Source organism: Leguminivora glycinivorella, chromosome 1 (genome assembly GCF_023078275.1).
Source record: "Leguminivora glycinivorella isolate SPB_JAAS2020 chromosome 1, LegGlyc_1.1, whole genome shotgun sequence".
Taxonomy (NCBI): Eukaryota; Metazoa; Arthropoda; class Insecta; order Lepidoptera; family Tortricidae; genus Leguminivora; species Leguminivora glycinivorella.
The window spans coordinates 19,561,854-19,584,961 of NC_062971.1; the positions used below are offsets into that span (position 1 = coordinate 19,561,854).

The window sequence follows — 23,108 nt, forward strand, 5'->3', positions numbered from 1 at the left end:
AAAAAATTAATACCTAATGTAAAACATCGAAGCAATGTTCATTAGTCTTATATTTTGCTTGTATCGATCGTGTTGTTAGTAATACAAAAACACAGGTTACTTTAATATAGGTGTTTAATAATAACTTTCCATCTCATGCCTTATCTATTTAAGCGATGTGAAACAGACATTTCGTCACACCAAAGTTATTAGATACTTACACGAAACAAATTAGCAAAACTAGTACCTAACGAAGGATAAAAACCGGCCAAGAGCGTGTAGGGCCACGCTCAGTGTAGGGTTCCGTAGTTTTCCGTATTTTTCTCAAAAACTACTAAACCTATCAAGTTCAAAACAATTTTCCTAGAAAGTCTTTATAAAGTTCTACTTTTGTGATTTTTTTCATATTTTTTAAACATATGGTTCGAAAGTTAGAGGGGGGGGGACGCACTTTTTTTTCCTTTAGGAGCGATTATTTCCGTAGGTATTGATATTATTGAAAAACGATCTTAGTAAACCCTTATTCATTTTTAAATACCTATCCAACAATATATCACACGTTGGGGTTGGAATGAAAAAAAATATCAGCCCCCACTTTACATATAGGGGGGGTACCCTAATAAAACTTTTTTTCCATTTTTTATTTTTGCACTTTGTTGGCGTGATTGATATACATATTGGTACCAAATTTCAGCTTTCTAGTGCTAACGGTTACAGAGATTATCCGCGGACGGACGGACGGACGGACGGACGGACGGACGGACGGACAGACAGACATGGCGAAACTATAAGGGTTCCTAGTTGACTACGGAACCCTAAAAATGATACGCGATATCGCCTTTTATAGGAAGCGTTAAAATACAGCCAGCTAAGCTGGACATATTTTGTATACTCTGCAGATAAAATATAGTTATCTGAAACATTGCAGCAAAATTTGTAGTAAGTAGGTTGGATCTACTTATTTGAATCAATAATGCTTGAAAAGTTGCACGAATCGGATTAAATTATGTTTCTCGTCTTTAAAATAGTAGGTAGTAGACGACGGTGAAACTTCCCATAATTATATCGGAAGTAACTTTTTATGCATATTTTTACCTCTACACAAACATACGATTGGTCCCGGTAACACAGCTGTACAATGATATTAAACCAAGCCATACTCGGGTCGGCAATTTAAATGAGACTGAGAAAATGTGCACGTAAGGGATTTTTCCCAGCAATTTGCTCAAATGTAAAGGATTAAGTTTAAGCAGCCACTGTTCGTATTTTTAATTGCTTTCTGCTCAATTTTACCTCAAAATCCGTAGGAGTCAGATTTAAGTTGTTCTTGTATTTCCCCCTGCCCATCTCACATTGAATTCCACGAAACAGATAAGTAGGTAATTTTAATGCTATTCTAACACACAAAATGGAGGTTATTTGAAACGCGGCTTAGTCAAGATAGCCAAATATCTATTTATTATAACTTTATAAGATACTTTTTTACGAGAAATAATAAACCGTCTCATTTAAACCACCGTACCAAGAAAAAAAAAACAGATAGGCATTCCATATAAACAAGGCACACTCTCGAATTCACACAAATTCGTTTTTACCTGTTATGTTAGTCTTCCCGAGAAGACCTGAAGTGTGAAAAATGTTCATCGTTAATAACGTTTTTAATCTGTTCTCAATTTAAGTCCAACCTGAAATAGGAAAGTGTGTAGGACTAAAAGTACGTTTTATAGTTTTTTTACGGTTGCCAACTTATGTAGGCTACGTCCCAATTAGGGATCTTGCAGGGTTGGCAATTAGTGTGGAATTTATTACAGCTTAATAGCGCTGGTGGACGAGTTTCGGTGAATGGATGGTGAGGGTCCGCGTGAGGGTTGGCAGCCCCCCTATTTATTACCCGGTTTCTACGTATCCGCGCTTTACCAATCCAATCCAATATATCTTTATTACCAGCCATAAAGTGTTCGAACAGGTTCAAAAGTTAAAACGCGTATTGCTAACGGTTACCATAATCTGAAACCGTACCGCAATACCTTTTTCTGAAGTTCTTGACTTATATTAATGAAATCAATTGCTGCTGTGGATTTGCTACAATGGGTAATATTGATACTGACAAACAGCATAATAAATGCAAGGGGTTGTCATGGACTCTTGATAAGGTAAGGTAACATGGCAATCAAACCTGCTGATCGGCCAGGATCATAAGATAGTGCCTACTCCTAAAACCTCAATATCAAGCGTTAGATGTGAAGTGGACAGGTACCTAATTAACAAATGCGAGTCTATTAGAAGATGTAAGTATATGGTATAACAGCAGACTTACATAATTGTGGCGCGGCCGGCTGCGGCGCGGCGGCGGGCGCAATGGGCGCCGCCTGCGTGACGACGGGCTGCGTCATGGCCGCCAGCGCCGCCAGGTTCTGCACCGACACGGGCGCCAGCAGCCCGCCCAGCTGCTCGGCCGCCCCGCCGCCCATGGACGCCACCCCGCCCACGCCGCTCACCGTCCCGCCGCTCAAGCCTGCGCCATTGAAAGCGATATCCTGATAGTTAACACCTAAATGGAGAAACAAAAATAAATTAAAAGGGGAAGGGGCGAAATAAAATGTGGGAGGGGACAAGGTGTATAGAGTGGACGTAAATCAATAAAAATAACTGGTAAACTTATACAAGTTTTCATGTGCTTAAATAACCTTTACTGTGCTAATGTGCTTATACTTTAACGCTGGTGCCGCTAGGTCTATTACAGTTGTGGTTTCGTTCACGTTGTTTAAGAACCTAGTGTCGATCCTATGGTTTTATGTGAGAACATTAATGTGAGTTATCCCATAACAGGCACAGTTATAAGTTATAACAGTGACTCAGTTTCCGCAGATGATTCAATTTGGAGCACGTTTTACGACGTGACTTAATCATTTTTATTTATTTTATTAGTTTTCATTTCACCTGCAAAATGTCCAGGGTATTGCTTGACTAATAATTTATTTAAGAATGTATGTTTTACAAACCTTGTTTCAAGGTTCCTTTCTACCGTCGCATCGCTGTGTTATTACTTATTCAAGTATAAATTACTTTTTAACGCAATAGACGTTCATCTCCTCCTCCCGAACATACTCTAAAGGTATATTATTTTGCTAGTATCTAACCTTGCAGGAGCGTAGACCCCTGGCCCTGCAGCAGCTGCTGCTGTAGGCCCACCGCCTGCAACTGCTGCAGCAGCTGCAGCTGCGTGGCGGGCGACAGCGCCGCCTCCGACGCGAGGTACGCCGTCGGCGTCACCGGCGTCGTCAGCCCCCACAGGCTCGCCTGCATGGCTTGCAGTTTCTTCTGCTCCTTCTCCTTTTGCGTGTCGGCAAATTTCACCACCAGCGGGGCTGAACAACCCTCCATAGTCTGACTGTGGTGCAGTGTCTGAAAATCCGGAAATATATGGTCAAATTTAGATACCTTATAAAAATGTGGCGTAAAAATGTGGTGTGTGGTTAAATTGTGGCGTAGGCGAGAGGCTGGCAACCTGTCACTGCAATGTCACAGTTTCGTTTTCTTTCAACCCCTTATTTGCCAAGAGTGGCACTGAAGCTTTAGTAGTTTCATGTGTTCTGCCTACCCCTTTATGGGATAGAGGTGTGATTGTATGTATGTATGTATAAAAATGTCTATGTAAACAATCAATTCTGATAATTAAATAAAATACAACTAGGTAGTCTGATTGAAATTGAGATAAGAAAGCGGGGAAAATAAGAATAGTCTTTACAACTTGGTATCTTGATATTTAATCGAAAATGAGGAGCAAAACTAGACTATCAATTAAAAGTTAACAACTTACTTGTCCATTTAGACAAAGTTACAGTCTGTCTCACTTAGATATCGTCAAACATCGTGGTAACTATTATTCGAAAACGTCGATTCTAGGCGGGTAATACCTACTGTCTAATTCCCAAGGCGCCGGGAAGCATTCCAAATTGGGACCAGTAATGGAGCGAGTTATTAGAACGATCCAATCCGCTTAAAACTTCACCGCTACTAACCAATCAGGAATTCGTAACAATTTTAAAACCTCAAGCATTTAACAGAACTTCGAGCTTTCAAAGTTTCTTATTCAATTGAAAGTGATCCAACTTAAAGAAGTCTTTGTGCGAAATCTCTATTGATTTTAACACGAACGATTAGATTTTATTAGTTTCAAATTCTATTGGAAGTTACTTTTGGACAAGCTCGAGTTAATAAGGAATTAATGATTCAGGCATTTTAGAGCGTTGTTCTTTCTAATTTTACATAAATATCTACAAGTATTGATTATCCGTCTTAAAACAGTCTCCTAGTTTGGTACAAAACTAGAGATCGGATATAATTGATTATAAACATCTATACAGATTTTATTTTTATAGGAGGTCAGCGGTACCCACCCGATACCGTGGTGCCACGTGACTAATGGTCTTAGAAAACCTTTCTTGGATTTCAAATAAATGAAGAATGGCGTTCCTCGATGGCGTCGTGCCCTGCTCGCGAACAGCGCTTCGCACGCCGTTCCCCGACAGCTTGTGTAGGTTAGCTCACCTTTATGGCAGCGATGGCCGCCTGCTTCGAGACGAACGTGACGAACGCGCAGCCCTTGCTCTGGCCCTGGGCGTCCCGTAGCACCGTGCACTCCTCGATGGCGCCGTGCCCCGCGAACAGCGCTCGCACGTCGTTCTCCGACAGCTTCTTGTTGAGCATCCCCACGAACAGCTTGCGTTCTGTTGACAAATATATTTACAGTTGAATTGAGGAAAAGTACCTAAACCCACACATCATATTTCACTTAGGTATAAGGTATCATTGTCCCATTCAGTAAGTGCGGTAGGGACGGCCTGATATTTTATCGTCTATCGCGCGACCATGCTTCCCGTGCTGTACCGTAGGAACTAATTTGACTCTATAAGATTTAACATAGGAAAGCTTACAAAGGGTCGGCAATGTCAGCATTACCAGTCTTGCACCTAGCGAAATACGTCAACAAGAACTTCTAGCAAGATAAAATCCTGCAAATTTTTTAACAAACAAAAAACAGGGCAACCGAGTCATAAGCCAGGAGAGCTATATTTGTTACAAGAAAGCAAGTATCTCCGTAGGTGTTTAAAACTTTGCCCCTCGTTGCTGATGTTGCAGTGGGAATTTGCTCGAGGTTAGAAACTTTCTATTTGTTTCTTGTTTACGTTTATGTGTTGTTTCAACCTAATCCAACGACATGGGTTGAAATACTAATATCGTACAAACGGATTTTATCCAGATCCTTTGTCGACGCGATCAGCACTGGGGCACTTTTGAAATATGTATAAAGAAAGCTTCCAAGTGCCATGTAACATTCATGTAACTACGCTGCGGACACTGTACTGAGTGCAGAATGCATTGTACATTCGAGGCATCGAAAATCCTTATGCTACCCTGAAATGTGTACTCCTCTATCCGCAACGTGAGGTTAAGTGCGAATTCACGATTCTTCTGCATTATATAACGTAAATATACTTCATTCTACGCTCTACATGAAAATTCTTTAGCTTTTAAACCTCCAAAACAACATTAAGAATTTAGGTCATATGAAACGCAAACGTTAAAAAAACAAACGGTGAGAAACATTCCGGGTGTCAATACATACGGCTCGAGTACACAATGCAGTGAGTTTTACGCGTAAAATTCAACATTCGGCGCTTTCAACCCCCGCGGGGGAAGTCCTGGCGAAATTGAAAAGGTACGAAGCGGAGGCCCGCCTGTTACAAATATTTCATGCCCGCAAAATCAGCACGCTCGTGGGGAGATTAGCATGAAAATGGCGCGAGAAAACGAGCCGTGTGGAGTGAAAAACTCACCAGGCGTTAGCAACAGAGCCACGTAATTCCGACTCTCTGCTTCGCACATTAGATGTATGTTTAAATTTGTGATCAACACGCGTGAACGTTTTTCGTATGAATATTGTGAAATCAATTTTCGAGCAACCTATTTAATAACACGTGATTAAATACAGTCCTTTGTAACCGAATCATTGTAACCTAAAACGTTTGTTTTCCTGCGTGCAGGGGTTGTTTTACAATCGTTTTCACGAATTAAAAAATATATCCAATACGGTATGTGTTCATAGTAGATTAGAGGATTAAATGTTGGCGGTACGTGTAACTTACCTACTATCTATCGTGGAAAATAATGAAAAACTGTGCGAATTGCAAGTCTATGATATGAGTACTTTACGATACAACATGTTTTAAATACCGACAGTGTTTCCCCCGTCACACAATGTCAATAAGTATTTAGCCCGTCACGTGAATCCCTGAGACACTACGTTAAATTACAGTCAGCCATTAAAAAGGCAGTAAAGAGCGTCAACTACTAATTAGAATATTCAATGTGAATCCCCACTTAGACTGGAAGCGGTGATCAGTTTAAATGCACAGCTAATTGTGTACTTTGCGCAAATACCGCTTTAAAATGCTAAAGGTTTAAGTGGCCCGTCGTCTTCGTAACGGCACCGTTCGTTAACCAATTTACATAACCTGGCAAGTGCTCGGTCTCTTGTAGCGACTACAATAATGAATTGCAGTGTAATGAGCATTGAATGAAATGCGGCCTTGGCGTGCGGCGAGTCTCGTGCTCTTTTCAGGATTCAAAGATTTTTCCCGCGGAGTGCCACTTTACTTTTCGTAATACGCAAATTAAACGGGGAGCCGATTATGCAGCCTATTTAAATAGGATTTACCTACGTTCAGGTTTCTGCTTGTTTTACATAAGATTTTGTATCTACGCGTAGGTACCTAATCGAACTCGTGTGTCTAATTGGATTTTTGACGACCGGTCTGGCTCAGTCGGTAGTGACCCTGCCTGCTGAGCCGCGGTCCTGGGTTCGAATCCCGGTAAGGGCATTTATTTGTGTGATGAGCACAGATATTTGTTCCCGAGTCATGGATGTTTTCTATGTATATAAGTATGTATTTATCTATATAAGTACAGTAATGGACAAAATTCTTCATACACCGACATAAAAAAATAAACTTTCTATCATAATTTCTCTACCCTTAAACTTAACATCACAGTTGTGTTGAAAACTTTTGGCTAATTTCATGGCGTACAACATACAGACAACAATATATCAATGATTGTACAATTATTGTTTTACATGGGTATAAATATAAATATTAGTACTTTTGGCTCTGGACAAATTTGATCATACAGTAATTAAAATACGAATGAAATGCAATGTATTAGTGTGTATGGCTTTCATCTGCTTTAGATATGGCTGCTTGTCTCGGAGGAACATTTTCAGGTACAAACTGAAGGTATTTATCTAACCCAAGCTTTTTCCTGTGTGCCTACTAAAGTAGGCAAAGTGGGTATAATTCAGAATAACATTTGATATTTTCTTTGTTTTTCCAAAAACTTCCTTAAATTTTGGCTAGGATTGATAACATGAGACTATGTCAGCCATTGATGCTACTTAATCCTATGAATCACAACGAACGCATGAAATAGACATACTAGTATTTTCTTTCAGTCATCTTTTCATATATATTCAGACGGGCGATGGCTGAAAGATAATACCAGTATGTATATCTCATGCGTTTGTTATGATTAATAGGAATGAATAGCTTGAATGGCTAACATAGTCTCATGTAATCAATCCAAGCCAAAATTTAAGGAAGTTTTTGGAAAAATAAAGAAAATATCAAATGTCATTCTGAATTATACCCACTTTGCCTACTTCAGTAGACACACAGGAAAAAGCTTGGGTTAGATAAATACTTTCAGTTTCTAACATAAAATGTTCCTCCGAGACAATCAGCGATATCTAAAGCAGATGACAGCCATACACACTACTACATTGCATTTCATTCGTATTTTAATTACTGCGATATCTCCAAGCCAGATGATATTTATATTTATACTCATAAAGACCTATATAACTCCATCTACATAAAGTCTAAGAAAAAAACGTACCTCAGTACCATATAGATAAAGCATTGACCTAGATGGCGTTACACCTTTGGGGTAGGCATTCGTAATATTAAAATTTGACATTTTAAAACATATCAAGCTAGAATATGGGCCAAATTGTCAAAACTGAGGTTCAAAAGTTTTAAGCCTGTGTGGAAGATGGCAGTCTATGCACTGTGACTTTTGATAACGCTTTTAATATTTCTTTGATACTCATGTAAAAAAATAATTGTACGATCATTGATATGTTATTGTCTGTATGTTGTACGCCATGAAATTAGTTAAAAGTTTTCCAATACAACTGTGATGTTAAGTTTAAGGGTAAAGAAATTATGATAGAAAGTTTATTTTATATGTCGGTGTATGAATAATTTTGTCCAGTACTGTATGTATATCGTCGCTTAGCACCCATAGTACAAGCTTTGCTTAGTTTGGGGCTAAGTTGATCTGTGTAAGGTGTACCCCAATAAAAAAAAAAAAGATGTAAACTTGTCTAAATAAACATCTTATCAATAACATAAAATGAGAAATGAGAGCCAAACTTAACAACCGCGTTGTCAATTTCATCAACAAAAACATTAAGAACTAATTAAGTGCATGACAAGTTCAAGTTCACTTGGGACGTATTTAAAGTTCAGGACGTTGCTTGTGCGATTCGGTGGAAATATAATTCGAGTCGCATAATATCGGAAACCTGGCCAATTGGCCACCCAGACACAAAACTTAAGAAGCAAATGTACACTGAGAGAAATTTGCATTGTGAATTTAACAAGTTCGACTTGTTGCGGTTTATCCGTTTGAATCAGCCAAACGTATGTTTAAAACAATATGTGTCAGGTTGTTTTTATAAAATCGACTTGTTGATTCAAATATATTGCCGATTCAAATGACAAGTAGCTTGTTGTTTGAACCAAAGAGCACGTAGGCGCTATTTTAACCAAAAAACTTGTTGAACGAACATGAAAACTGGTTGTATTTTCTCTCAGTGTACTAAATACAGTTCCGGCATGCATGGATCTGTGTATGTACACATAAATTATATGTATACAGGTTTCCGTCAATGCGAATTCTAAATAAGCATTGTATATTATTGGTCCCAGGTGGCGCATTCTAATAGATACGATGTCGTCTAGTTTATTCCGGTGGCTTGCAATTTACATAATATATTATTGTAAAACGTATTGGCTTGCAGGCGTTGTTTAAAGCCTTGTTATAAGTATGTATATATTTTATAACAAGTAGTAGGTACCTACTTTCAAAGAAAAGCAGGTAGGTGGATCTACTTTCCCCTGAAAATAACTTCAATAAGTAGTGTGAAGTTTTCCTTCGTACTACTTTTCAATTTACTTAAGGCAATTATAGCAAGTATTATATCGAGGTATACTTAAAAACGGGTTGAAACACGTTTCAGACTAAATCTCATCTTGTCTTATTTGTCTGCTCATTCCGTCTAGGTATATTGCGTACCTATATCATTGGTTAACAATAAACTATTGTTGAATTCATATCAAAACAATAAGATGTTCAAATAATATTGTTTATTTGCATCAAAACAAATAATATTCCATATGCTTCGGTCTCTTGAACTGGAACAATATAAGCGGACTGACGTCAGGCATCAGTATTCAGGCGAGAAACAATAAGTGACCGTCTCCACAAGGTGTCACTTTGATACTGTCATACACATTAGACACAGTAAAGATAAGGATAAGTTTATGACAAATAAATTGTTATGTTGTTGAAGGTTGATCTTCATAGGTCTTTGTTCTAAAACGCTTTGAACTAAGATCATGTAATACGTGATACTCATGTATCAGAGAGAAAGGCTTTTTTGTACCCTCCTGGCATTGCCGACTGGTGGGTAATTTCAATAAACTTTTTTTCCATGTATTACAATTTTTACATTATTAAACTGAGCTCTCCCTGGTCGCATAATATGGCACGCATGTTCAGAGGACACAAGTTAAAAATGTAAAACACGGAAAATATTGCAATTAGTCGAAATTACCCGCCAGTCGAAATTATCACCTTTATTATAGGTACACCGTGTTTTTTTTGTTTTCCGTTAAATTCGATACGTAGCAAGTTCATTATCAGGAACCATCCTATATATCACTTTTAGTTTAATTCTCAAAAAAAAAAATTCTTCATTTTCATACATAATAAATGAATTTGTTAGTGTGAGAGACCCTTAAGAATAACATAACTATTGTTATTACATTAGGAATTGGTAAAGGCTGTCACATACGTGTTCAGTAATTATCTTTATTTTTTTAATAACTCGATAACCGTGAGAGTTAAGACGCTAGTTTCTTAGAGAAATTAATTGTATTTGATCTAAAGAACCTTCCCTTAAAGTTAACGGAATTCAATAAAACAGGGTGTATGTTTGCATAACTAGTCACATTTTGAAATTATTACATTTCAAAAGCAGTCCCTAGACCAGTAGTGCGAAGGTATCTAGCGTATTGTTTCTTTGTTTGATCGTGATTTATACTGCAGAGCTTACTGTTATCCCAGACAATCGAAGTTTTCTTTCAGCTTTGATCTTTGTTTCAATGAATAAGAATATTGGAATAACCGTGACAAATAGGATACGAACGAACATGAGCATAGAAAAACTTTTTTATTTTATTACGAGCGAAATATAATGTAGATTGGCTTTAGGCATTTTATGTTTATGAGTACCTAGTCCATACTAATATTATAAATGGGAAAGTGTGTGTGTCTGTTTGTTTGTCCGTCTTTCACAGCAAAACGGGGTGACGAATTGACATGATTTTTTAAGTGGAGATAGTTGAAGGGATGGAGAGTGACATAAGCTACTTTTTGTCTCTTTCTAACGCGAGCGAAGCCGCAGGCAAGAGCTAGTGCTTTATAATTCCGCAATGCTAATAAGAAATCTACGTAGTACACCATAGGTGTACATTTAACATTTCCCCCTTAATTTTTCTTAGAAAAAAAAACCGCCATCATTTTTACATAAGTAACAGACATTCTGTATGAAGTACCGTCCCTCATCCATAACGTGCCTCAGCCAAGTGCGTTTGCTTGTTCGCAGGACAATGTGTCGTTAAAGCGAAGTTATGACGCGGCCCGTTTGCGGCGGAGGCAAAGGCAGAGGCGCTTATCTTGCGCGAGCCTTGGACAAGGACACACCTAAAGGAGGTTAATTAAGGTTACCTGAGCTAGATTACGACTTACGTGTACGTGAATAATGATATCGCATCACACACGTAAAATGTGAACTGAAAGCGAATATTAAGAATACGCCTCGTTATCAACTTCGAAGACGAAAGAATTGATATCTAAGTGGGTGACAAGTTTCAGTTTCCTTTGGATGTTATTAATTAAATCATTGTGAAAGCATAACAATAAACGAACAAATAATTGAAAAATAATTGCTAAACACGTTATACAATTTAAACACTATCAGGCATGTACAACAACTGTACACGTATTCTTATAACTTTATCTGTTTATACCTCATTCTACGATACTAGTACGAGAGCATAGGAGTTATAAAATGACGAGATGGGCATGACGCGAACGTGGCGAGGCTTTGACAAAAGCCATAAACACATCCTAACCCGCGCGACCGCAGCAGGTGCGAAGAGGTTGTGCACACAAGCCGGCACCGTGACATACTAGCATACATTTGTATTGGACCTGCGAGACTCGTATTTGCTCTGTCGGATTTTGCCAACCGTGCCCTGACGGAATTGTGACTTTACAATGCTATACGGGCAATTATAGACTTCATGAATCTGAACGAAGGAATGTTTTAATGTTTATTTTATTTGGGCACAAACGGTACATGTTTCTTAAAGCTAAAGTAAAAACATAATTTATGAACCAATACAGTTGCAATACAGAATGCATGATATTTAAAATAAAAACTTTGAAATAAATAAAAATGTAGCGGAATAAGTATTACTAGATCAATTCTAAAGTAGATAATTTTCGAAGTCCGCGTGTGCATACTGTTTATAGTATCACTAGCTTTTGCCCGCGGCTTCGCTCGCGTTATAAAGAGACAAAAAATAACCTATGTCACTCTCCATCCCTTCAACTATCTCCACTTAAAAAATCACGTCAATTCATTACTCTGTTTTGCCGTGAAAGACGGACAAACCAACAGACACACACACTTTCCCATTTATATTAGTATGGATTATAAAGATGATCGCTGTACAAATCTAGTGTAATTCCATCGCGTACGCGCAGTTGCGCGTTTCCGTTAATTCCAACGTCTCTATAACGCTTAAACGCGGTTAATTGCGAACTAGAGGCGACTAGGGAATTAAACAAGGTACATTACAGTTCTAACCATGTTTATGAGTTTAAACAATTTCCAGATCACTTCAACCAGGCACGGGTCGAATTATGGCCGTTTAAGTGTATAATATTAACCTATGTGGAACTCGTTTACGACTGTTTGTGAATTTAGTTGGGATTTGTTTTTAGTGATGGTAAAGTTTGAAGGGATGCTTTTAATCCTTTAACTTTGTATCAAATACGTTACAGAAACAACAGAAGTTATGGTTTGCATTGTCTTTTGAATACCCAGCAAACATTATTTGGTCATACACTCTATAAATTTTGTAATTACCTTTATTGCATTAAGGAAGTAAAAATAACAATTACGATTTTCGCTCCAAATAATTAAGTTGAAAAGAAAGTTACACCAAAATATTACGACAATGTGGCCAACGAGATTATAAATGTTCCCTTAAAGCGGTAAAAGGATTTTCCTTTAATCCGTAAACTTTTTTCTACTGAAGGAATAATCAAGCTTAATGTTTTTTAAACAGAAAGCATAAAGAGATTCGAAATTAATTCGCATTGGACATTACCGCCTTTGAAAAGAAAAAAATGCAGTAATGTTCATTAGAAAAGGTTCATTAGCCCCTTCAGCCGGCTTCAGCCGAAGTTGGTTGCGCGCAACAGGTCGTAACTTTTTGTGAGTGATCATTTTTTGTTTCACCAAACTTGATTCGCTTCAGCTTCAGTTGGTTCAGCCAAAAGCTTTACCTACTTTTTGGCATTTGAAGACTGTTTAAATGTTTTTACATGTTGTGCATTTTTTGTCAGCATCATGAGCGATTATGAAAGGAATTTGTCACATTTTTAACCGACTTCAAAAAAGGAGGAGGTTCTCAATTCGACTGAATGTTTTTTTTTTTTTTTTTTTTTTTTTTTGTATGTTACTCGATATCTCCGAGGATCGTAGACCGATTTTCAAAATTTTTTTTTTGATCGAACGGGTATAACCCCGAGATGGTCCCATTGGCACCAAGTCGGGGTCTGATGATGGGATCTTGGAGAAATCGAGGGAACTCTTCAAATGTTATAGGCACATGTAATGTTCTTAGTGTATATTTCAAAGGTACACCAGTATTTACGCCTGATGGTAATAATTTTATGTGGCTGAGCTGATGATGGAAGGTCAACTCCTCAACGGTTAGGAGTTAAACGATAATTCTTTCACTACTGTACATATATTCGGACTGATACATATAATATCACTAGGAACCACTAAAAATCAACAAATAAATTAACTTTTTAACAAAAAATAAAACCGCCTTCAAAAAAAGCGTGTTACAAAACACGGAGAAACTAAAAAGCCAAAAATAATAAATCTTCGAATTCAGATTTCTTATCGGATTGCAATAATCTAAACATCCAAATTATAAACAAATCAATTATTTTTGGAGTCGGGGCCAGCCTGCGTATGGTTGGGTGGGGCAAACAGGAAATAGCAAGGCGATGAACAGGTCTGGTACCGACTACAAAAATAATTGATTTGTTTATAATTTGGATGTTTAGATTATTGCAATCCGATAAGAAATCTGAATTCGAAGGTTTATTATTTTTGGCTTTTTAGTTTCTCCGTGTTTTGTAACACGCTTTTTTTGAAGGTGGTTTTATTTTTTTGTACTTGGGTTCAGTGAGGAGTGAACATACTGCCTACCATGCGATACATACCGCTTTTCACATCAGATATTTCTGTAAAATGATAAAAGTACTGGAACGGATGGAAGTGGAAACAAAATTTATATTATTATAGTTATCAATTCACATTCTTTTTCTTTTCATGTTTAAAATGATACCTAATTATATTTTTTTTATTGTACATTACTGTACATGAAAATGTATGATAATACAAACAAAGACATATGTAACTCCGAATAGACAGATAAAGTCTAAGAAAAAAAAGTACCTTAGAACCATAAAGAAGAAGGTAGGGTGGCCTAGATGGCGTTACACCTTTGGGGAACGCTCGGCTAGATGGCGTTAATATTAATATTTGACATTTTAACACATTTCAAGCTAATAATATGGGCCAAATTGTCAAAATTGAGGTTCAAAAGTTTTAAGCCTGTTTCAAGAGATGGCAGTCTATGCACAGTGATTACACGTTTCACTTTGACAGTAACTCTCTATAAAACTCGATCCTCTTTGATACAAATAAAGAGTATGAATATGAATACTACTTACAATAGAACAGAAAATCGGACCTTGATACACATCGCACCTTCTAACAGGAAAGAAAAGTATCATTTTGATCCCTCCTCGCATGAAATGAAAAGTCCTTTAATCAGTAGATGTTGTGAATCGAATTGCTTTCCTCTATTGGCTGGATATAGGACATTGCGTTTATTTAAGAGATGCTCAGTATTAAACGTCGTATTAATTATAATTTATGACCAATGTAAAAATATACAAAGCATGTCGTTAACATTACCTATTTAAAGTAATTTCGCTAACGTAGTGAAATTAAACTCTCAAGCGGGCACTATCTATTTTCCACCATGACCCGTTAAACGGTTATCTCTGCGATAGTATTATGCTATCGCCAGCGCCGGTTAGGATCTATGCATACAGATGTTGGGGAAAGGATGTAGGAATGACAAGAAATTATAATTATTGATAATATCAACAGAAGATATACCAACCAATTGAACCAATCCAACCATACAGTAAATATCAAAAAAACAGTGCGACGACTTGACGTGATTTTTTAAGTGAAGAAAGTTGAAGGAGTGGAGAGTGACATAGGCTACTTTTTGTCTCTTTCACTCTGTGGTCTCTTTTTAACCCCCCACTTCCCCAAAATGGGAGCTGGAAGTTTGTATGGAGCATTCCGCAATTTTCGAATTTAACGTGAGCGAAGCCGCGGGCAAAACCTAGTATTATAAATATTTTGTTATTAGTTCGGATTGTTTTAACTACAACATAATAAGACATGCTTATGTATAATATAAGTTTACATACAATGGTAAAGTTGTGGCTGATTAGTGTTTACTGCATCTCGTACCATGAAATTGGCTTTACAATCACTACAAACAGCAAAATTAAATTGATTGATGAATAATGATTAATTATTACAATAAAATTATTTGAATCGTCATTACTAACTTTGGCTTTACTAACTTCTAACTTTTACTAACTTCTCCTCGACACAAGCTCTGCTGTGGTTTAAAAAATACGTCCATGTAATTGCCCACGAGATTTAAGAAATGGATACTGTAGAGTGTAGGGAATCTTATGTACTAATAAATATATTGGAATTTTGTCCACAAACCTGTTTGTACAAATGCCGGGCAAATGCCGGGATAACGCAAGGAGGATGATGATGACACCTGTTTTTACAAACTTGGTAAGTACGTTTAGTACCTAATGCTAAACGGTAAATAAGTAAATGGTAAGTAAATATACCTGCCGAGTATTGTGCTCTAGAGAAGCACTCCAAATCCCACTGAATTTTAATTTAATTATTGCCACCGAATGCAAACGGCGCAAAATCGAGGAAGCGCAGCAGTTTAAAGAGTGTGAAAACCGTAGTGTGGTCGCGCGCTAACAGCGACGGATGCTAATAGAGCAGGGTGGCTAGCCGAATGGCACAATCGCTCACGAAACGCTCACGAAACGAAGCGCTAGTAGATATCTATCTCTATCGCGCTTGCGTATTGGCGCGACAGAGCCACTGCGTATCGCTTTCGTTTGGCGTCGGAGAAATGCAATTCGGCTACGGGGCCAGGAAGTGTTCCGCGAGACGTTTCATTTCTACTCGGGTCGTCGACGAAATTGAATAAATTTGAATGTGGAACAACGGCGAGGGCGGTAGGTTGGGGCTCCATTGACAGCGACTAATAGATTGAAACAAAATTTGCGTCAAGGCTAAAGGCGTGACCCGCGTGACTGTGACACAGGACGGGGAGTGTGATGTTTATCAAATGCGTAACTATGACTCTTTCTCAGAAAAATATATGTAACTACCTCTATAAATAGCATAATAAACAAGACCTAAAATGATGGTACATAAGTGTCAATCATAAAAATCAAATGATAATCGATTTTATAAACTTCTATGTACGTAGATACGGTACAGTTCTAGTCATGATTCATAGGTAGTTATAGCGAGACATAGGTACTTATATGCTTTTGCTGCTATTATTGTCATACAACGTGAGCTCGAATACAACATCTAAATCGCTACATCTAAAACTCCACACTGACTGGGAGTCTCCCGGTCTTGCGGCAAACGTCACAGGTCCCCGTGTAGCCAGGTCGTAGCATTCAACTTTCAACTCTATTTCTTTGTTGCAGAGTCTGCCCTCGCTCGGTTTGTACTGAACACTTAGAGTAAATTATAGTTATGTCGTCTGGCATGTGCAATGGATTGAAGGATTTTGATCATGTTCGAGAGATTTGTGAACAGTTTGAACTCAATGGGATGCTTTTCTTACCAGCTTTACTTTTGTAGGAAAATTGTAGGAAAGACGAAACATTGGGCAGATCATTGTATTTGTTTTTGTCCGAAACCCTGGCAAATAAACATTTACGCAAGAAAACTTTTGCATAAAAAAACAATTCAGCAAATAAACTTTTCTGTCGAAGCCATAGCTTCTTTTGAAAATATGTTCTTTAAAACAAAGTTATAATCATAAAGACTGAAGCCTAACTTCTATTAGCTATGACCACAAATTACGTAAGTCTGAATATATTTTCATATTCACTCTCTCAGCCCATATAATATATATTCCTTATCAGGATTGTACGAATCGACGCCAAAATCGTTACCTGTGAAAAGACGCTACATTTCATTTCATTGTCGTCCTTTGGCGTGTAAAGATACCAAACACAATAAAAGAACTCGACATTCAGAACCCTAAAGAGGGCGGAATTTAGGGGGTAAAACACATCCATGAAAATTAAGAAAATGTTCGTGTAATAAAATACTGTAGACGTTGCTACCAGCAATAATGAAGTGCCAAATATGTACCTAAAATATGTTTATTTATTTTGGCATGTATGAATTGTACGTCTAAGCAATATAAAATTCACATAATGAAATGTCAACCCGATAACCTTATGTACTTCCGTTATTTATATTTTGGTTTTTGAAGCTGCGATGTAAGGTTCTTTAATTACCTACGAAAGAAAACATTTTCCTTTCATTGAACTGCATGTCGACGTGGCAGCGATTCGCACAAACGCGTGAGAAAATTAAACAGTGACATCACGGCTGCTTTCCATTTTACTTGTCGCTACGTCGCTCTCGTTCCGTTCATTGGATTGGGATGGCATAGAATAGTATACATATTCACGTATGAATACCCAAAAGGCGTAGGCACAGCAAGCACATGAAACTACTTAAGATTCAGGAATTTAGGAATTCCAAACCATAATTTGATAAGAGTGACACTTCCACCGAAAGAAATCAAAATTATGGTATTGCAATTACAGGTTGCTATGCAGTAAACTTCCACGACACTCACGGGAAGAAAGAGAAAGAGGTGGTGACCTTTTTAACCAGTCACGCTGGCGACCAAGCTATTTTGAAATGTCGATAAATTGTTAGGGAAGCCTTTAGAAAGGACATGGTATACTTATTTTTTGGTCCGGGATATTTAGTCAAATGAATGTGCTAGCAATTGGAACCGACCGATAAATCTTGTTGTGGGTTAGCAGTCTAAAAGGGATGCCCATCGAAAAAATTTCATCGATGAAAGGAGTGACCTGTTCCGATGTAAGGTCACGGGAGTTATTTTATAATTTAGGAATTTATTTTACGTGTATTGAAACGAACTCAAGTGTAATAACTTTTTCCCCTCACTAGCTCGGAAACACGTGTTTTGTCCTTTAATACCAGCGGGTAAAAACGTATTTTATCCACTAGTGGGTAAAGTAATTTGACCTTGAATAAAGTCAAATTAACTGTTTTAAAATTGATAAAAGTAGGTGAATCTAGTAATAACGATGATTTACCACCTGTGGAACTACTGGAAGCAGTGATAAACGCATTTTTTTCGTTGTAGTTTCCTCGCTATAGTGAGGGGAAAAGTTTTGTGTTACACTCGGGTGCAAATGTATTTTACTTCTCGTGTGTTAAAAAACTCGCAAGTTCAGGATTCTATTCTCGAACCACTCGCTTCGCTCGTGGTTCAACTATAGAATCCTTTCACTTGCTCGTTTTTCAATTCCACACTCGGCGTTAAAATACAACTTTGCCCCCTTGTATAACAAATAACTATTGCTTTAATTAACAATTTTGGTTAGCGCTTCTAATATGCACGTCCGCACAACTTCCCCGTCCAGAAGCCTGAAAAGTTTAACTTTCCAGACTTAAGTCTGTGCTGGCAGAGTCGTCTGTGACACCTCTTGTCAGAACGGACTCGACGGGGGTCAATCCCAATTAAGCCTGGCCGATACCCGGCGTTATCAGCCCGGCACCATCCTGTGTCGGTTATACCTTACACATTATATCGTAGGTATAGGTATCAGGATCTGTCATGGCGTAAAATATTATAGGGCTTTTATATTTTGACGTGCAGGTATTATGGAAATAACTGTTCCATGTATCTATAAAAAAAAATCTATCTTAATGCTTTATGTTAAAAATCCTAAAGGATATTTAAGAAATTAATTTATAACTATCTTTTGGCCATCATTTGTTTTATTGTTTAATTTATTTAATGACATATGTATACTTAGGACAATATTACAGATAGGTACACAAAGAGTCAAAGACAAACGATTAAAATATAATCGTTGACCATCTAAACGCCATTAATTCTTGGGCAGGCACTGCGACTGCCAAATAACTAGAAGGTAGACATGTAATTTGCGATTAGTTATTTTTTGTTTTCAAATACGAGCGACGAGCGGGAAATATTAAGAACCTTCATATTATATTAATTATACTATGCCTTTACAATCTAATGTTCTGAATCTCACATCTCAATAGGTAGCACTTAACCTCTATCTAGAGGTAACATGAACAGAGCGAGACAAATTTGTATGTAAAGTCGTCCTTCGTACGAGGTTAAGCCGAGTGGCAAGCCGTTATCAAAACAATGGGGCTGGACATCACACCTGACTAACTAATCACATTATACCCGTGCATGGAGACCGCGGGCTCAGCGACACCGGTCTTCATCCAATTATGCTATGCATTCCGGTTCACACTGTTTACATAGTAGTCCACTTTCAGCGAGATGGTCCTTCGTGTAGCAACTACACGTGAGATATCTTAATCAATTCGTACAGTACTGGCCGGCCAATAAGAATTTATATCACACTTTACATTCTCGCGTTTTGTACACATTTAAAAGACATACACGGATCGAACGCGATAAAATGTATATATTATATTTTATCGTAACCGACCCGTGTGAGTCTTAAGAATTAAATATATCAGCTTTGAGTTAACGGGGTGTTATATGTCTGTCTGTGGCATCGTAGCTCCCGAAGTAACTAACTAACGAAGTGATAACGAACTAACTTGTTTGAAGGTGAATTAGTCGGGAGTGTTCTTAGCCATGTTTCATGAAAATCGGTCCAGTATGTCGCGGTTGGGGGTTTTTTCAAAATTTTAATTTTGTGGTTAGGTTATATGCAATAGATGTGCAATGAGCGCTTGTACCTTCCATACGATTTCTCTAAAAAATATCGAACCTTAATTTTTAAAAGACACTATTTAAAAAAATTCTCTCGATTTATCGATTATACATTAGTCTCTTCAATGACTTTTCAAAAACTGCACGCAAAATTCCGGGCCCTAATGATATTATATTACTGGCCAGAGTGGCCAGTACTTAATTTAGACGGAGATAGAAACGCAATCCTATAAAATGTTCCAGAGAATATGAGTGTAATATTAAACTAACTGCGTCAGATTATTACTAAATATCCTAGGCATCCTAGCACAAAGGACACACTTCAAAAGCACATGCATAGCTTCTAGCTACGGCAGATGAATATTCTAGTACCTATCTTTAAATATTTAAAAGTTTACAAGACTTAGTTCCTTTTGTGGAGCATTTTGTACTAGGCAATATGAGAAACTTGAATTTATCCGACACCCAAATAAAGCTTCCATTCACGTGCAAGCACGTTTGTTGTATTGCATAGCGCAGTTTGCGTTTGCGATTCAGCACTTACATTTCTATCGCAAACGAGTGCCCCGAACATACTTTTCAAGTGATAACTTCTCCAGGCAGAAATCTAATCGAGCCGCGTAGTAAACAAGCAAGACTTCCACAAGAAAAACAAGTTTCATTTTTGTTCAAACTTCATGAGCACGGATACGAACTTGTGAAAGTTATAGTTCATTTTATTGTGGCACGTAAAGCAGATTGTACTTGGATAGAATTTTAATAATGGATAGGATGAGATTTCGAAATGCAACTCAATGTATGTTTTAAATACAAAATAGTCGTAATAACAGTACTTTCTGATGCTTTCGGACTTTTCTCCGTACATTGATAAAAATGCTTTTACTATTTAATGAGATTTAATCTAGGAAATTAAAGACATAAACCAGTCCTCCATTGAAATTCATTTGCAGAAAGTGGTCACTATTGCACAAAGACAACAACCATAACTCTGCAACAAGTAGTCGTAGTAAATAAAGTAATGCCTTTACCATCAGGATTTGAATCCAGGACCTTGTGAACAAATGTTCAGACTCACTAACAGATAGACCAACACGCTGAAATAAAGTAACAGTATACAATAATAATTCAGTTCTAACGAAAATAAGAAGAATTATTTTCTGAATTGTAACAAATTAAAATACTGCAGTGAAACAATGAGCGATGACTTAATTAAGCTGGTTCGTATTCATGCGACATATTGTCTTTATTTTAATAAATATATTTCATACACATATATAGAGTCATTGTTTTTATTTTCATTTTTCCTTTATTCTTTTTTGTGTGCCTTCAATATCGATATTGTTAATTTATTTTTGGATGTGGACAAAACAATACATAATACTGGAGCAATATAGAAATTAAACATTTGATCATAGCTGGGCACCGTTAATCAAATAGTTAACTTCGTTAATCGCTAATCCGTTACTAAAAAAGTTAACTTCGTTAATCGTTAAAGCGATACATTTCGACAAATTTAACGTAAGTTAAAGTTAATCGTTAATCCGTTAACACGTGAAAAAAAAAGAACTTTTCTTTAAATATTTAGTTGCATCAGTATCCACTATAACGTATTATATTTCTGTAAAAGGCCGAAGTACAGCTAGCCTATTGAACTCTAGGCTGCACGTGGAAGGCAGTGATCGCCTGAGCTACTGCCAAGAGCTGTGTCAGGAGAGATGCTGGCGGTGACGGGACTGTTGTGGCACTTTGGGCGGTAGAGGCTAGGGAAGCGAATGTGGTCGTAAATAGGGCTCGAATTTTCTGCCCTATCACTACAACAGTCGCCATGGTAAAGCTTAGGATTCACCCAATCAAAGTTAGTAAAAGCAAATCCACGTGAAGAATACTTTTTTAGGTAATATTTCGGACTTTTAGCAATCGACATCGGTAAAACCTAGGATTTACCGGCAAATCATAGGATTTGCCGTACTTCGGGCTTTTATAGTAGCGTTCAGAACGTGTTTTTCGCAGCGCAGATGGCGCCTGTGCCCTACTAGATTAACGATTAACGGACTCGATGAAATTTAACGGAAGTTAACGAGTCCGTTAACATTTTTCAAGTTAACTTAAAAGTTAATCCGTTAATCGAAATGTTAACTTCGTTAATTAACGATTAACGGATTAACGAGTTAATGCCCAGCTATGCATTTGATGTTGGGATGATTGGGTTCATAACTTTCATAAGTCAAAGGAATTTCAGTTCAGTTCAGTAATGTTTTAAAATTCACTGAAATATTAGGTTGTACGTTGTTTAATATGTTTACTATTACACATGACGTAGAAACAAATTCGTTACTTTTTTGCATAATAGTTTAGTTTTAGCATCATACAGTTTTTGTTAGAAGCCGGTAGTTGCATTTACAGGTTGTAAAGTATAGTAATAAAACAAATGAGTAACACTTCGTTTATTCTTGTAAATTATATCTTTACAGTTCTTTACTGAAACAATGTCTACCTTCCGATCTCAGTATCACTAGCTTACAGGTTGCTCAGTTCATTATTGCAAAAACACCGTCTGTACTAAACAAAAGACACTCAAATATCACTGACAGATATAAGTGACACTTTCCAGAGTATTGGGTCATTTAACATAGTCTGTACTTGCGTTTCGTTACAGAAAGTGGTCACTATTGCACAAAGACAACAACCATAACTCTGCAACAAGTAGTCGTAGTAAATAAAGTAATGCCTTTACCATCAGGATTTGAATCCAGGACCTTGTGAACAAATGTTCAGACTCACTAACAGATAGACCAACACGCTGAAATAAAGTAACAGTATACAATAATAACTCAGTTCTAACGAAAATAAGAAGAATTATTTTCTGAATTGTAACAAATTAAAATACTGCAGTGAAACAATGAGCGATGACTTAATTAAGCTGGTTCGTATTCATGCGACATATTGTCTTTATTTTAATAAATATATTTCATACACATATATAGAGTCATTGTTTTTATTTTCATTTTCCGTTATTCTTTTTTGTGTGCCTTCAATATCGATATTGTTAATTTATTTTTGGATATGGACAAAACAATACATAATACTGGAGCAATATAGAAATTATACATTTGATCATAGCTGGGCACCGTTAATCAAATAGTTAACTTCGTTAATCGCTAATCCGTTACTAAAAAAGTTAACTTCGTTAATCGTTAAAGCGATACATTTCGACAAATTTAACGTAAGTTAAAGTTAATCGTTAATCCGTTAACACGTGAAAAAAAAAGA

General features: G+C 37.2%; 1 protein-coding gene across 5 annotated transcripts in view; it reads right to left on the reverse strand.

The window, feature by feature from the left end:
- LOC125234465 (CUGBP Elav-like family member 1-B) overlaps positions 1–23,108 on the reverse strand; it is an 80,235-nt gene that overhangs the window by 8,915 nt on the left and 48,212 nt on the right. For 3 of the 5 annotated variants that reach the window (XM_048141108.1, XM_048142407.1, XM_048143808.1), the window contains 4 exons: positions 4,531–4,709; positions 3,120–3,384; positions 2,297–2,530; positions 1,575–1,601 (listed from right to left, as the gene is read on the reverse strand). In XM_048141108.1, coding sequence (XP_047997065.1) covers positions 1,575–1,601; positions 2,297–2,530; positions 3,120–3,384; positions 4,531–4,709 — 705 coding nt within the window. The remainder of the gene's footprint in view (positions 1–1,574; positions 1,602–2,296; positions 2,531–3,119; positions 3,385–4,530; positions 4,710–23,108) is intronic. The other 2 variants (XM_048143093.1, XM_048141784.1) reach the window with 2 other exon arrangements.